Source organism: Anticarsia gemmatalis, chromosome 20 (assembly GCF_050436995.1).
Source record: "Anticarsia gemmatalis isolate Benzon Research Colony breed Stoneville strain chromosome 20, ilAntGemm2 primary, whole genome shotgun sequence".
In the NCBI taxonomy this organism is placed as follows: Eukaryota; Metazoa; Arthropoda; class Insecta; order Lepidoptera; family Erebidae; genus Anticarsia; species Anticarsia gemmatalis.
In genome coordinates this window covers 4,198,971-4,213,873 of record NC_134764.1, presented here as the reverse complement: position 1 = coordinate 4,213,873, position 14,903 = coordinate 4,198,971, and the positions used below count along the sequence as shown (strand labels likewise).

The window sequence follows — 14,903 nt, the reverse complement described above, 5'->3', positions numbered from 1 at the left end:
TACAGGCGCGCGCTTGCGGCGGTCTGGGCGCTGCACACGCGTCGATGGGAGCACATGCAGAAGCCGCTCGCTGGCATGAGTCACGGTTACGACATGCTACTGCAGCAGGTACATAATACTTATACCTAATTCAAGTTTGAACTCTGGTATGTTTTGTTGTGTGCGTATTTAGTAATTCGGCGTTATAAAAATTATTTGTAACTAATATATTTTTGGTTTTCATAGGTGACACACGTGGACGAGCTCAAGCTCTGGCCGATCTTGGTCGGGCGCACCTCGCCATGGGTGCTTGTGGCAGCGCTGTATCTTACCTACGACAAGCACTAGCTGCCACTGAGGGATTAGCTGATGCTGATGAAGAGGTAAGAACCAACACGAATTGCAAAATAATTAGAGTATCAAACCGTTCAGATGAACACATATTACACAAAATATTATCATCTCTTATTAGGCTCGCGTACGTCATCGCCTCGGCTTCGCGTTATGGGCATCCGGCGAACTGGAAGAAGCGAAAGAGCAGTTACAAGCCGCACTCACACTGCTGGAATCCGGCAACGAAAAGCATCGTGACAGGAAGATCGCCGCCCTGTACACTTCCACGCAACACGCATTGCAGAGAGTACTTGTCGGTATGTATGAAATAATATTGTATGAAAAGACATCAAATTGTGATCTGAAAGTTGCCCTGTAACGCAACTTCTTTGAGCAATTTAAGTGCAGTAAGTTTAAAATATTGCGGAATGCGTCGAGTGTTCAATTGCGTATGAGATAAGTCTACAATTGAATCATTAATAACGTACAGATTAAAATTCTCTTCCCTAAAATTGTTATCTTATTTCAGAACTTGGTCGTCATCCTGAGGCTTTGGTAGTTGCCGAACGAGGTCGATGCCGCTCCCTGGACGCCGTTACTGAGAAGCCGGCAGGAACACTCAACCAAGCTAACCTTGAATTACATGCCGCGCAAAGGTAAAATCCAATTGTTGAAACGTTTACCTCAAAGATTAGGCACAGTCACTTTCTATATAGAAGAAATTATCATTAGTAGAATTGCATTCACAATATACTTATTCTTTCTAGAAATTCGGAAGAGACAAGCAAAGAACGTTCTGAACCCTGGAGCCCATCAACCGTGGAACAAGTTCTAGAAGTTGTGAACAAGCAGAAAGCACCTGTATTGTATTACAGTCTTGCCGCTGGCAGACTATATGCCTGGCTACTACAACCTCATAAAGGTAAATAACAATAAAAAAATCAAATTGCATTGAGCTCATATGGTGTCTATTAAATTCTATGGATTTTTATTCCAACTAAAATATTGTTCCAGGTATTCTAAGATTCCACCAGGTATCCCTCTTGGAAGAAGCTGAAGACAGTGACAACAGCTTGCCAGATATTAGCCCAGATGACTTGCAACCTAGCAATGGTAAGCATACATTGCCATGAGCCTCGTTAGTGTCCATTTTATAATTCTGTTTTCCCTACAATATACACGTCATTGATCTTGCAGATGGACTTGGCAAATTGGGACGTTGCATCGGCGAATGGTCAGCCTGGTTGAAGACGAATGCTGAAAGAAGGGCTGACGTTGATGACCAGTGGGACCCTGATGAAAGGCCAAACACGGGATTGGCAAGAATGGTAAGTTCACTGAACTCCCTACACTTATTCAACCTATACCTCAGTCGAGTAGAGAACAAAAAATTCTCGGGTCTGCGTAATATGATGTGGTAAATGGCTAATACGTTCTTTATTTATTTACAGGTGACCCGCAACCATTTACTGAATTCGTCCAACTACTCGTTGAGCTCGTTGTTCAGCGTGGGCTCTGTCGGAGGATCTGTCGCAGGATCCGTAGCCAGTCTTCAAGGATCTACCAGGTCAGTACCTACACATTAATTTTCACACACTATTTTTAAGTAAACACATCACGTACTTTTTAAGTATACGTATAGATCTTTCCAAATCCTATGTTAACTTTAACTTTACTTTCGTGTGTCATTAGGTCCAGTGCCCACGGTCCGCGTAAGAAGCAACCATCTTGGCAAGGTCCACCGTGCCTCAGCGCTCTCTATCAGATGCTTTTAGCACCATTTGAAGATCTGCTACCCGCATCCTGTAACAATAATCATGGTAAGAAATTACTGCAGTGATTCTTTCAAAAGTAGCTAATAAAACCTTTGTTTTTACTATTTAACTGTCTTATATCTCTCTTTATTCCTAACCCATTAATCCATTTAAATAGGCAATAATTTCATGAATAACGAACTATACCTAATACTTTTTTCTAGCATCACACGGGCGTCGCGGCTGTGGTGGTCGTCGAGAACTGATCGTGGTAGTAGAAGGTGCCCTATACGCTTGTCCTTGGGGAGCCCTGCGTAGTGCCACTCCTGCCCCGGGAACTATCGCCACTCCGAACAGTGTGGCCACTGACGGCGAGCCGCTGTGTGAACGATACGCGTTGCTAGCGGCACCGGCGCTCCGACCACTGAGACACCACAGACATATGAGGGCCAGGCCTCATCATGATCATGGTATGTACTGCAGATAGAGAGACTTTATCGTGTTATCTATCCTAGATATTAAACTTGAATACTTTGTGATGGATCTTATAAGAGTAACTTGTCCGATCTCAATTACCAAGTACATTAATAACACAAATTTTGTCAATAACAATTTTAATCCTATCATAATTTATCACTTGACATAAAAAATAAATAGCCTTATTTAATTCTCCCTTTGTCTCTACAGGAGCAACGGCAGCAAACGGTAACAACGCAGAGGCAGGCATGCGTTGCCTGGTGGTGGGTGCGCCCCGTGTTGGTGGTGCACGCTGGGCCGCCGCGCACGCACAACTCAAGGAGGCGGAGCTTGTCGCCGACATGTTACGCGTCACACCACTCACTGATTATCAGGTAAATATTTAGCTTGAACAGCGATAAATAATTATAGGGAAAAAATAAATAAATAAATATAATAAAAAATAAGCAGCAATTTAAAAAAAGAAATTACTTTTGCAAAGCTCTGACTCCATGTTTTTTAAAATCCTGAACAGGGATAAAACTTATACATGATTTTGTTTGTTTGTTGTATGATATGACATTGACTATTAATAAAAATCAATTTAATTTACTTTGTTACTTGCAGGCATCTAAAGAAGCAGTACTATCCCAGCTAACGCAAGCTGAGTGTATACATTTCGCAACACACATTTGCTGGAAAACGCCAGCCATTGTGCTCAGTCCTGGTGAAGTGGTAAGTTTATTTATAAGTAAATAAAAAAATAAATAAGACTTCATCAAAAGATGTGTTACATAATGTCATAAAGCAGTCAAATAACAGCAACAGTAATTTAGAGCAATATTTTCTCATTTAAGAACGATTTATTAAAACTTCACATATCTGATATGGGCTATCTTAAATGCGCAACTACTATTTGCAGGTCGATTCGCAAGCAAAGCGTTTATTGAACACAAGTGTCGGTAGCGGAGCAGCTGACACTTCCACTGAAAATGAAGAAGAAAGTAAGTTTTTACTGAGATGACCGTTATCCGCATAGCTATGAACTCTGAACCTTTTTTAATACTTGTTGTTTGTCTGTAGATCCGGAACCTGCCAGCAATGAGGAACTGCCTCCAGCGTCCGAGTTCATGTTGACGGCATCAGAAATTATGAACTTGAAGATAACTGCAAGACTGGTACGATATACCTTACTACTAAAATTGTAAAAACTTACTATTGAAAAGTGTGGTTCTTGATGTCCCCCCTGTCTACAACATTTGATTAATATATTTCCATTTCGCAGGTGGTTATATCCTGTGCTCCGTCCAGCGGTGCACTGCAAGGATCTGGTGATGACACTGATGACGTCAGCGTGGCGGGCGACGGCGTGTCCCGTCTTTGTCGTGCATTGCTCGCGGCTGGAGCTCACTCTATACTGCTGACGATGTGGCCTGCGCCGCAAGACACTGCTACCAAGATATTGTACAGAGCGCTGTACTCTGCTTTGCTGCAGGGTAGCAGGGTTGCCAAGTAAGTTTACTATCACTACATGCTACACTTGGTCGTGTCAAATACTATAGATGTGCTTTTGTAACAGAGGTACTGTTACAAAAGCAAAAAATCTAGAGTAAGATAGCAAGGAAATTAATTTATTGTAGACCCAAAGAAAATTAACACTAAGTGACTTCAGAGAAACGTAGCACAGTATCTAATATAAACTTTCACTTTCAGGGCATTAGGTGATGCGATGCAAACTGTTCGTCACACGAAGCACTTTGCACACCCTGCACACTGGTCCGGACTCGTGCTGGTGGGCGCTAACGTACGTCTCAGCAACAAAGTGGCACTCATGGGACAAGCGCTCTGCGAACTGCTTGCTGCACCTGATAAATGCAGGTAAGAAAAGAAGAGCCAGTTTAAGATAACAAAATGTTGTATGTGAGAGCGAAGGAAAGAGTGAGTGAGAGAGAATATATTTTGTTAAGATATAAGAGACGCTCAAATTTTATTCGGAAGGATAATGATGACTTGTCTTTTGGATTTGCAAAGTTGTTAAAAATATATTCCTTTTCAGAGATGCATTGAGAGTATGCTTACACTTGGTGGAGAAGTCACTGCAAAGAATAGTCCGCGGTCAGAAGAATGCAATGTATACAACACAGAAGAGTATCGAGAACAAAGCTGGCAATGTCAGCGGATGGAGGGAACTGCTAATGAGCGTTGGTTTTAGGTAAGAAAACGTACCTTTATAGATTCTGCGTCAAAAACTGCGTCAGTAACAAGTGAATTGATAATAGGGTAGCGGCACTCCCAATACCAAACTCTGTACAATGTTTCAATGAATATATTAAAAGTCTTTCTCTACTTAGATAGCAACTACCATATTTTTGTTATAGATTTGAACCAGCAGCGAACGGTATACCATCAAGCGTATTCTTCCCTCAAAGTGACCCTGAAGAGAGACTAACTCAGTGCTCGGCCAGTTTACAAGCATTACTTGGTAAGTCGTCTTCTCAGCAATCATATTAGCCTTCATTCTTTACTGGATTGCGGTTTTGATCTGCTTTACTCGAAACATTCTCAACTAATATCATTTTTGCAGGTCTGACATCAACAACACTACAAGCACTATCAAAGCTGATATCGAACGGTGACGTAGCAGACGACATTATCGGGGTGATACGCTCAGTCATCTCGCAGTTCTCCGTCAAGAACTCCGACACAGACACTATTGAAGTTGCTGTCAATGTCAGGTAAGGAACCAAAACCCATATTTTGATAAATCAACTACACAAGGATTTTCGTATATCTTCGATGACCAAGCCTTATTACATAACTAGCTGACTCGCGCAACTTCGCTTGCGTCACATAAGAGAGAATGGGTCAAATTTTTACCCGTTTTTGTAACATTTTTTACTGGTACTCTGATCCTGTTGGTCGTAGCGTAATGATAGCTTATAGACTTCCTCGACAAATGGGCTATCTAACATTGAAAGAATTTTTCAAATCGGACCAGTACTTAGTTACTGAGATTAGCGCGTTCAAACAAACAAACCCTTCAGCTTTATAAAATTAGTATAGATCTGAGTTCACCTTTATTTGTCTACGTTAATTTTGTTCAATCAAACACAGTTAATCATAATTTGAAATATCAGTCAGATTTGACCGCTGGGTGTTAGAGCTAGATTTATGAAAAATATTTCACTGTAATAATCGTTTCTTCGTGCAGGTTATGGCGTGTAAATGGATGCCACGAGCTGTTGGCGTCCCTTGGCTTCGACCTGGCGGAGGTTGGTCAAGACGAGGTCACGCTGCGTACCGGCAAGGCAGCTAACAGAAGACATATTCAGTTTGTGCTACAAGCACTACTTGCTTTGTTTGGTATGTTCATATACTTTATACTGTGTTTTTCTCTTGATTCACTCATTAGCTATATTTGCTGATTCTCTAATTGATTTTCTCAACAGATACCCAAGAAGCTCCTCGAAGCCTCAGCTTGGAGTCGAGCTCAAGCGTCGAGTCTCTAGCATCCATTGATGATGGTGACCTGGAGCCTCACTCTGATGGAGAGCCACCGCCGAGACAGCATAGACGTAAGTAGACCACTATATCAAAATAATGATCATACCTTTTTTGCATTGTAAAGAGGAAATATTAATATATGTTTTTTTCTACAGAAGAAAGCGTATCATCGGTACCACCGCCGCCGCTGCCTTTAGGATCATGCGGAGGTGCTTTCACGATGTACGTAAGAGGTTCAACAGCTTCAACGGAAGTAGGACGCGGGGAGCCTGACGGTCGCACTGCACCGCCACCTGCTCCACCGCCACCGAGATACCGCGGAGAGAGTGATGCTGCCTTTACGCCATCCCCACCAGCTGCACCACCAGCACCTACTACCGCACCACCCAGAGATGTATCACTCGCTCTCGCACATCAAACGAAAATCCGGACATTATACACAAGAAGACCACCGTCTGATGACTCCGACTGGGAAAGTTCTGGTCACGACACAGTCCTCAGACGTCGTCCTGAACATTCCCATGCAAGATACTTGGACGCTTTCTATGATCTTGCTTCAGCGCAACCAAGACGATCCGAAGAAGAAAAGGCTGAGCCGCAAATAGCGCAGCCATCAACTTCCAAACGAACGCCACGACCCAAAATGGGCACGAGTAGCCGCGACTCAATGGCACAAGTGAGACACATGAGTGGTGAACTCACGCCTACCATCTCCGAAGTATACCACGAAAGAAATATAGGTCTCGGCCTTGCACCTCCTCTAGCCGAACTACTGCTGGCTGAAGAATCTAAGACTGAAATGAGAGCCGCTAGCTCAAGTGAAAACCTTCTGCTACAGAACCTGGAGAAGCTTGGTCTGTTAGGTGATGCAAGTGAGAATGAAGAACGTTGGTGCGGCACCAACTCTTCAAGACCTTGGTTATCAGCACCACCATTGGAAACTGATGTGCAAGGATCAGATCTGACAACAGCTGAAATAATAGAACGCCAAACTAAGTTCAAGAAAGATGTTGAACCGAAGAGGAAAGAAGAGAATGCGTATGAACTGAAACCGAAAGAAGAAGCTCCAGGACCGAGTGGTATTGAGAAACGATCAGTGTCGCCATTCTCGGAACTGTCGAGGAGAGACGAGGGTGATGGCAGAAGTATTGCTGATTCTCATTCTTCGTACAAGGCTTTGGTACTCAGTCCTCGAGCTCCTTACTTGCCCGAGGAAGGTGAAGGGACTATGAATACTGGAAACTCAGGAGGCGTAGTCGATGGAGGTAAAACTCACCCCCGCCCCCGCAGACCTCCCGTCCCCCGCACTAGACCTACGTATACGACGTTAGACTTTCCACCGAATAAATGATTAAGATTTGTATATTGTTATGTAACTAATATAGGATACTTCTGAGTACATGTAATTTATTCTAGACTGTTTGTGAATGGTTAAGGCTATGAAGTCAGTGAATATTGCGTTAGTTTTTCAAATGTTATATATTGTAGTTTATTTCATATTTTCGTCATGACATATCGTTATTTATAATTTAGTTATTTATTGTAGTATTATATGACGTTAACTATTAAAACTGTAAATCTTAGTGTATCGCTAGATAAGCTTTAAGACTCGACGATTACTTGCCATTGCTTATATGTATTTTAGATGTACTTGTAAAAATTGAACATAAATACAGTCATAAAATTAACTCATCAGTATTTCATTCCCTTATCACGTTTTTTACCTTTGGTTAAATTTTCTCAAAAAATGTCCTATACTAAGTAATGCCATAAATGATCTATGTTAAATGTTAAGTAAAACTATAATTGCCTACGAATTTATTCAATTACTTTTGAACGGAATCATTCACAGTCGTTGCCAGTCAGAAGCTGTAGTAAGTATCTCGTTGTAACCCAGGTAGCTGGGTTGAGGAGATCTGATAGGCAGTGGCCCCATGACTCCATCACATTTAGAAGAAAAACTACACTGATAATGGTTATAGCCTGAAGATAGTTATAGAAAAGTAATAAACTTCTGTGAAAGTACCTTTATAAAAGATCAAACAAACCGCAAACTACAGAACAATCCCGCAGGCTATCTATCATTGTCAACGATGCCAATGAAAGTGTAAGTCGTACATTACCACGCCTAGATATTACCGCTATTTATTAACTACAAGTGATATCATGGCAGTTCACACCTTGTCCGTACCGCTGTTCTAACTATAGAGTCTATGCAAACGAGTTAATACATAAATACAATGTCTTAATGAATGTGGCCCAACAACACTAATTAACTGCGGGCAGGTGCTTAATTGTTACGCTTATACATGTATTTGTTAGTTCGCAATCGATATTGATCGGCTGGTATTTATTATTAGTTAATTAGTAAATTATAACGCCTGAAATTATTGAGCAAGTAGTTGCATGACACCAAAAATCATCAACTAGAATGTGGAAAAGACGGAAGACTATTTAAAACTGATGCATCAAACTTAGCGTTTGGTCGGATGATGGGCTTGTAAACTGCTTATTTAACTTATGTTCCCATGACAGAAACTACTCCGTAAAAAAATATTTTATTCCATTCTGAAAAATAAAGTTTATTCCACCAGGACTGAGACTTACAACGATAAAGATATATTCTGATAGAATTCAAGAACCACCTTATAACTTAACGGTAGCTCTACATTACTAATTGAAGAAATTCATACTTCGGCAACGCAAGAAACTGTTCTAGATTAATTTATATCCAAGAACAGAAATAAACAAAGGTTTGGAACTGTTAAAAAGTTTTATGCACAGGAGTTGGTGGATATATTTACACGATATTGAGACTCCAGTTGTAGAGGTAATCAGAAATAATCGAGATTATTTGGGCACCTGATAATTTAATTCAATTTCCCATTATAAAATTGTGGCCTGATGAGGTATCCGTAGAACCATTCGAGAATTACGTTGGAAAACTTAACAAAGAGCCGGCACAAATTATATGTTATTTAAGCGCATTGACCGCAATGAGCCGTCGTAATTTATAATTAGGTTTTAAATTACAATCAAGTTCCAAACTTTCGAGAGGCTAGGTCTCGAGCGGCCATCGTAAAGAACACTGGCGAATTCCGATCAGCTACAATCATTGCGCAGTTGACATTTAGATATCCTTAGGAACTAGTTGTTTGGTTAAACAGCCGGAACTGGAAATAAAACAGAAGTAGCAACCGCAGCGGCAAGGCGGTAACAGAGAAACGTTGTTGGTGTTACGATCTCGACCTTGACACGGCATTGAGTGGCGCAAACGCATTTTATACCGATTACGTATGGGGTTCCTTTTTTGTTACACCTATACGTAATATTTGTTACAAATGAACAATACCAGTTATTGTCCGGGTACTGGTAAATTCGATAGCTGCATTTGTCCGATACGTGACGCGAACGTTAATATAAAGACAATTAGCTTGTTATATTGCTATTAATCATTTTGATAACTATATTTAATTTTAACTAACGAATTCAACATTCACTGACCTGTCAAATTCTAATCTTGAGGTCACGTTCCAAGCGCATTTATCATTAGGGTCAGTTAAACGCGTGAGATTCTTACAAGTTCTACTAAAATGAGCAAAGATTTTTGAGGATGGAGGGAAATGCGAATTAGTTTTTCACAAAAACAGCTAATTAGAGCTGGAAAAAAATTATGTGTAACTTAGCACGGTTTAGCATATAAAGAAAACTTTATAACCGGGAACAACTTTGCAAACAGTCGCAGTCATAGGCAGAACATAAAATATTGAAGACCAAACAAGAAAAACGATATCTGAGAACAAAATTACCTACATTCCAGCAAACAAGATCTTCGTCTCATAATCTATTTTCAGACAGCTACTAGAATATAATAGGTACTTAACATTTTAAACAATACAAAGAGATATTAAAGTTAAACCGCAAACATTTGGACAGGCAACAATCAGTGATTTTTATCACAATGTCCTTTACAGGTGTTCAATTAAATATGCGCACGCCCACGCTTTTCACAAAGTAACAATGTTATCCGACGTTTCATTGACCGAATCAATGCTTATTCGATTATAATCAAATAAAATATAGACTACGTAGAAATTGAATGTGGTTATATTCTGAAGAAATTGAACTAAATACTGTATTGGAATAAGGTAGGAATTTGTACAAACAATCTATCATGAAAAACTGTTACAGGTAGAAAACTAATTTCTTAAATTCTTCAAATGTAGATGTCAAAAATCATTGTTAACTTAAAAGTATAATTGTCGGCCAAATTGACAGCCAATAATCTTGTAGAGAGTTGTCAAGTATCGGCCGATGCTTATCTTCAGTTGAATTTTGACATATTTTGGTCGAAGATCTGTCAAAACTCAACCCCAGTCAATCATTCTATCCATTGGTAACATATTAATAACGGCGGTAAGTCTATGCTATGCACAAATTGCTGGCTATTACGATGTGTTCACTCAAAATTTAAGAAAACCAATATAATTGCGTGTGTTAGCGAACAACTAAATAGACTATCTAGCCATATTGATCGTTTCTTTCGGCGTTGCCCAAAGCTAGGTCGTGATTTAAGGAACGCTTAATGCAAACCAAATCGGATTAGACGCAGTAAATCTCGATAATTATCATATTATTGTTTGTGAATGAGACAAAGCCGAAACAGAAAGGCGCCAATAGAGTATGCAAAGGATAATTTAACAAATATTATGAAGAGCACTAGCACGTTACTTTTTTTGTACAACAAGTTTATTAAAGTTTATTAAGTATTTAAGGTTACGGAAATGAAGTGAAATGATGTCAAAATATCACAAGTTAAGACAAAATATCTATTGAATACTATTGATATTACTTATATATTGTAGACTGACCATTGCTTACCCGTCTGATTCAGAATATTATTATAGGTACAGGCAAACCTATCTGCGCCGGAGCTCTTCACACGCGTAATAATGTATACTTGCGATGATACGTCCGAAACCGCGTAACCCGTAATAATTTTTTATATATCATCCGTTGTTTATTTTTTTAAACTTACCACATAGTCTGTTTCATAGCTATCCAATTTATTTCCTTAATGCAACCAATTAATTTGGTTATGTATTTCGAACAACAACGCCATCCATTAGTTGCGGCGAACAACGACAACAAACGAAATTACTCGGTTTGCCATCTAGGATATCCCGATCGCACCGGACCCACGTAAACCAACATTTTTGTGTAATATATCATACAACATTTATGTTTGAAAATCTTATAAATGTATAGCATGTTTCAAAGGTATTTTTTTATTAATAAAGCCATCAAATAAATTAATTAGAAGAAACATGCTTTGTTGCGGACTATAACGCCATCTATTGGTTGGTGCGAACAACAGGTATCGATACGGCAAGCGCCGCGTTCACTATGCGAATGTTGTGAAATGGATTGCACGCCATCTATGGTCTCTATAGGGAAACGGAGGTTCAAACGAATTCTACGTATTTTTTTCAATTTTCTAAAAATCTTTGAAATTTTATGCTATAAAAAGTATCCTAGAAATTGCTCCACTACTTATTCTATGCATATACCAAATTTCAGTGCATTCTATTCGGTAGTTTTTAAGTGATAGCGACACATACAGACGGAGGACAGACAGACAGACAGACAGACAGACAGAAAAGAAAATTATAAATTGCAGATTCGGTATCAGTATCCGTTACTAAACATCCCCATTGGTTTTTTTTTTAATATATTCAATGTACAGAATTGACCTCTCTACAGATTTATTATAAGTATAGATTTATTAATACATGGGAACCGTTTATGCGCACCGGTAAAGAAAAAAGTAGAGTTCGCGCGTTCCACTAACTTTGCCTCCATCCTACTTCTCTCTCTAGTCGAAAAATAATTCACTTTCTCACTTCGCATAATCGCCTTCACCCATTTTAATACTCTTTGTTCTATACACGTTTCATTTTGTTTAAATCCTGCTTTATAAATAATTAATTCGATCATAAAATTCATGAACTTGTAAGTAGGCACTTGCACAATAAGACTATTTCTAAACATCAACTAATAAAAATATTAAAAAGAACTATTACTAGTGTGAAACAAATAATTTAATTAACATATAATATGAAGTAAGCGGCCCACTTTCCGCCCTGTGTGCAACGCCTATAGTCCGAATACTTACGAGTTTAGCCGACAAGACACGATTATTGTCTTTATATCCATTGTATTCAAATGTTTCATGTATTTCCTAGTTCGGCGGTAGCGACTGTTGCATATTATTTTTAATATATGACATTTATGGGTAATTTCCATGAGCTCCTAATATCTTCAAGTTTCAAGTCGGTGCGTTATGAACGAGGTTTTATAACCTTCCTTTCTCCAGGTACTTAGGCATACGTAATTCGTTTGTTTTGGAGACGGCTAGATTGCTATCTTGTCTTACGCTACTTTTTATGCGAAGTGGGTCATCAAATGACGTTATTAATCATCACTGAATAATTGCGTGACAGATCTATACTAAAATCTATATCTATACTAATATTATAAAGCTGAAGAGTTTGTTTGTTTGATTGTTTGTTTGTTTGAACGCGCTAATCTCAGGAACTACTGGTCCGATTTGAAAAATTCTTTCAGTGTTAGATAGCCCATTTATCGAGGAAGGCTATAGGCTATATCATCACGCTACGACCAATAGGAGCAGAGTACGAGTAAAAAATTTTACAAAAACGGAGAAAAATTTGATGCATTCTGTCTTATGATGCAAGCGAAGTTGCGCGGGTCAGCTAGTATTTAATATTATTGCAATGACCGTAGGTACTTAAAAAATTGTTTCCGTAAAATCTCAAGTGCGTTTTAATGAACAACCGATAAATCTCTTAAACACCACATTTTACGCGTGATTAATGCCGGTAGTATTAATTTCAGAGGAGGAACAAATGAGCGACTACAGGATTTATTGAAATATTAAATTACATGTTTATCCATGCCATTTATAACGTTGATACATCGCCTCCATGATAGCAACACGCATAAACTTAGATTAAAGGTGAATTAATATATAATTAACACGTTTTTTTACAATAAAGTAATTAAGCAGACTAAATCAGCGTACGCAAAGACAATAATTACAATATTTTTCGTTCCTTAATTTATTTCCGATGAAGTCTGGTGATTAAAAATATATTATTGTTGCTTGGGATAATTATATATGTTTCTGCTCTAGCACCTTAACAGTACAGGTATCCGTAAAACTATATTAAGTAAGATATAATTACTTTTTTCCCCGATAAACTCGATAAGGTACTGTAAATCTTAATATATATATATTTATTTATTACTAGCTGACCCGCGCAACTTCGCTTGCGTCAGATAAGAGAGAATGGGTCATAATTTTCCCAGTTTTTATAACATTTTTCGTTGTTACTCCGCTCCTAATGTCCGTAGCGTGATGATATATAGCCTATAACCTTCCTTAATAAATGGGCTATCTAACACTGAAAGAATTTTACAAATCGGACCAGTAGTTCCTGAGATTAGCGCGTTCAAACAAACAAACAAACAAACAAACAAACTCTTCAGCTTTATAATATTAGTATAGATAAGGCTAGTTTACATTACAATAATGTGCGCAAGCCACGATAGTTTAAAATCGTTAATCAACAAGTTAGTGAATAAGCCATTTCTAAAAAGAAATGGATCTAAATCAAATCATTTATTCATTTAGGTCAAATGCCATAGATACAGAGAGTAAATTTACCGCCAGTTCGGAAAGTAGAGCCAATGAGAAAGAGCTGGCACGAAACGAAACGATGACATTTAAGTAGAGTAAAGTTAGGTTAAAACTTACAATGCTTTTTACATATACAGAAATACACGACATTGCAGACTTTAAATGGTCTCTGTTATTTTTGTCTTCACTGAATAAAATATTTGAACACTTAAGCATCGCGTTTATATCGATAGTATCAATCTATTATTGCACGAATGTTAATAACTGATTTCCAAGATAGTTATGATATCTATATAAAAACCCCTAGGAAAGAGAGGTGATTGATATATCCAAAAATATAATGATTTCTTCAACACTATAAGTGGTATAATCTTCTCATTGACATGCGAACAGTACCCGTACAAGGAGTATTCTTGTAATGAACAATATCCTTATTATTTATTATGCCTATGTTGAAGTATCATTTATACAGGCTATATCATTGTTTTAAATTACACGTATTAAGTAAATTAATGATCACGCACTAGCCTGGCCTTTACTGTCCTCAACCAAAAAGGTCGCTCCCAAAATAATTTTAAAAATGCAACGATGTTGTGACTGCGTGGGCATTTTAGTGGCCGTAAATGGCAATAATTGTGGTAATAATAATTATTACATATTAGCATTGTTGCTTATGTATCATGTAGTTAATTATTATTATGGTAATAAATTTACCAGAGTCTACGAACAGAAAATAAACGTTCATGTATTAAGATTCGTTTATTGTAAATATTATTATAATAATCCGTTTTTTTATATTTACTAGTGTCTTATCTAACGAGACGCGTAGTACGGACGCGTAGCACCGACGCGTAGCAAATGCTCGTGGCGAGGATGGTTTTTAAAATGTTGCGTTTTTCTCTCGATTTCTACTAAATATGGCAGCTTAAGACATAAACAAAGTTGGTGCGAAAAACATAAGTTACCACTTCTACAATTAGTAATTTTTTTAGGCAATTAAACCTCAGACACAGTTGTCTGTATAATTAAAGTCGTTTACCATTTACTAGTATTTATTTAGTGGTTTCAAGCTTATACATGTAAGTATACGTTGTCAATAAACGTGTAGCGCCGTAGGGCGTCGATAGCAAATATAATTGAACATAATGGTTTAA

General features: G+C 38.3%; 1 protein-coding gene across 1 annotated transcript in view; it reads left to right on the top strand.

Moving 5' to 3' along the window:
• LOC142981514 (uncharacterized) overlaps window positions 1-7,714 on the top strand; it is a 73,363-nt gene extending 65,649 nt beyond the window's left edge. Inside the window, exons 21-42 of the mRNA XM_076127495.1 lie at window positions 6-108; window positions 226-362; window positions 452-629; window positions 842-968; window positions 1,080-1,234; window positions 1,327-1,425; window positions 1,510-1,640; window positions 1,764-1,879; window positions 2,005-2,132; window positions 2,291-2,536; window positions 2,754-2,917; window positions 3,150-3,257; window positions 3,445-3,526; window positions 3,606-3,700; window positions 3,808-4,034; window positions 4,236-4,400; window positions 4,579-4,734; window positions 4,901-5,004; window positions 5,107-5,257; window positions 5,734-5,885; window positions 5,972-6,097; window positions 6,182-7,714. Coding sequence (XP_075983610.1) covers window positions 6-108; window positions 226-362; window positions 452-629; window positions 842-968; window positions 1,080-1,234; window positions 1,327-1,425; window positions 1,510-1,640; window positions 1,764-1,879; window positions 2,005-2,132; window positions 2,291-2,536; window positions 2,754-2,917; window positions 3,150-3,257; window positions 3,445-3,526; window positions 3,606-3,700; window positions 3,808-4,034; window positions 4,236-4,400; window positions 4,579-4,734; window positions 4,901-5,004; window positions 5,107-5,257; window positions 5,734-5,885; window positions 5,972-6,097; window positions 6,182-7,377 — 4,146 coding nt within the window. The 3' untranslated portion in view covers window positions 7,378-7,714. The remainder of the gene's footprint in view (window positions 1-5; window positions 109-225; window positions 363-451; window positions 630-841; window positions 969-1,079; window positions 1,235-1,326; window positions 1,426-1,509; window positions 1,641-1,763; window positions 1,880-2,004; window positions 2,133-2,290; window positions 2,537-2,753; window positions 2,918-3,149; window positions 3,258-3,444; window positions 3,527-3,605; window positions 3,701-3,807; window positions 4,035-4,235; window positions 4,401-4,578; window positions 4,735-4,900; window positions 5,005-5,106; window positions 5,258-5,733; window positions 5,886-5,971; window positions 6,098-6,181) is intronic.
• Window positions 7,715-14,903: the final 7,189 nt, after the last annotated feature.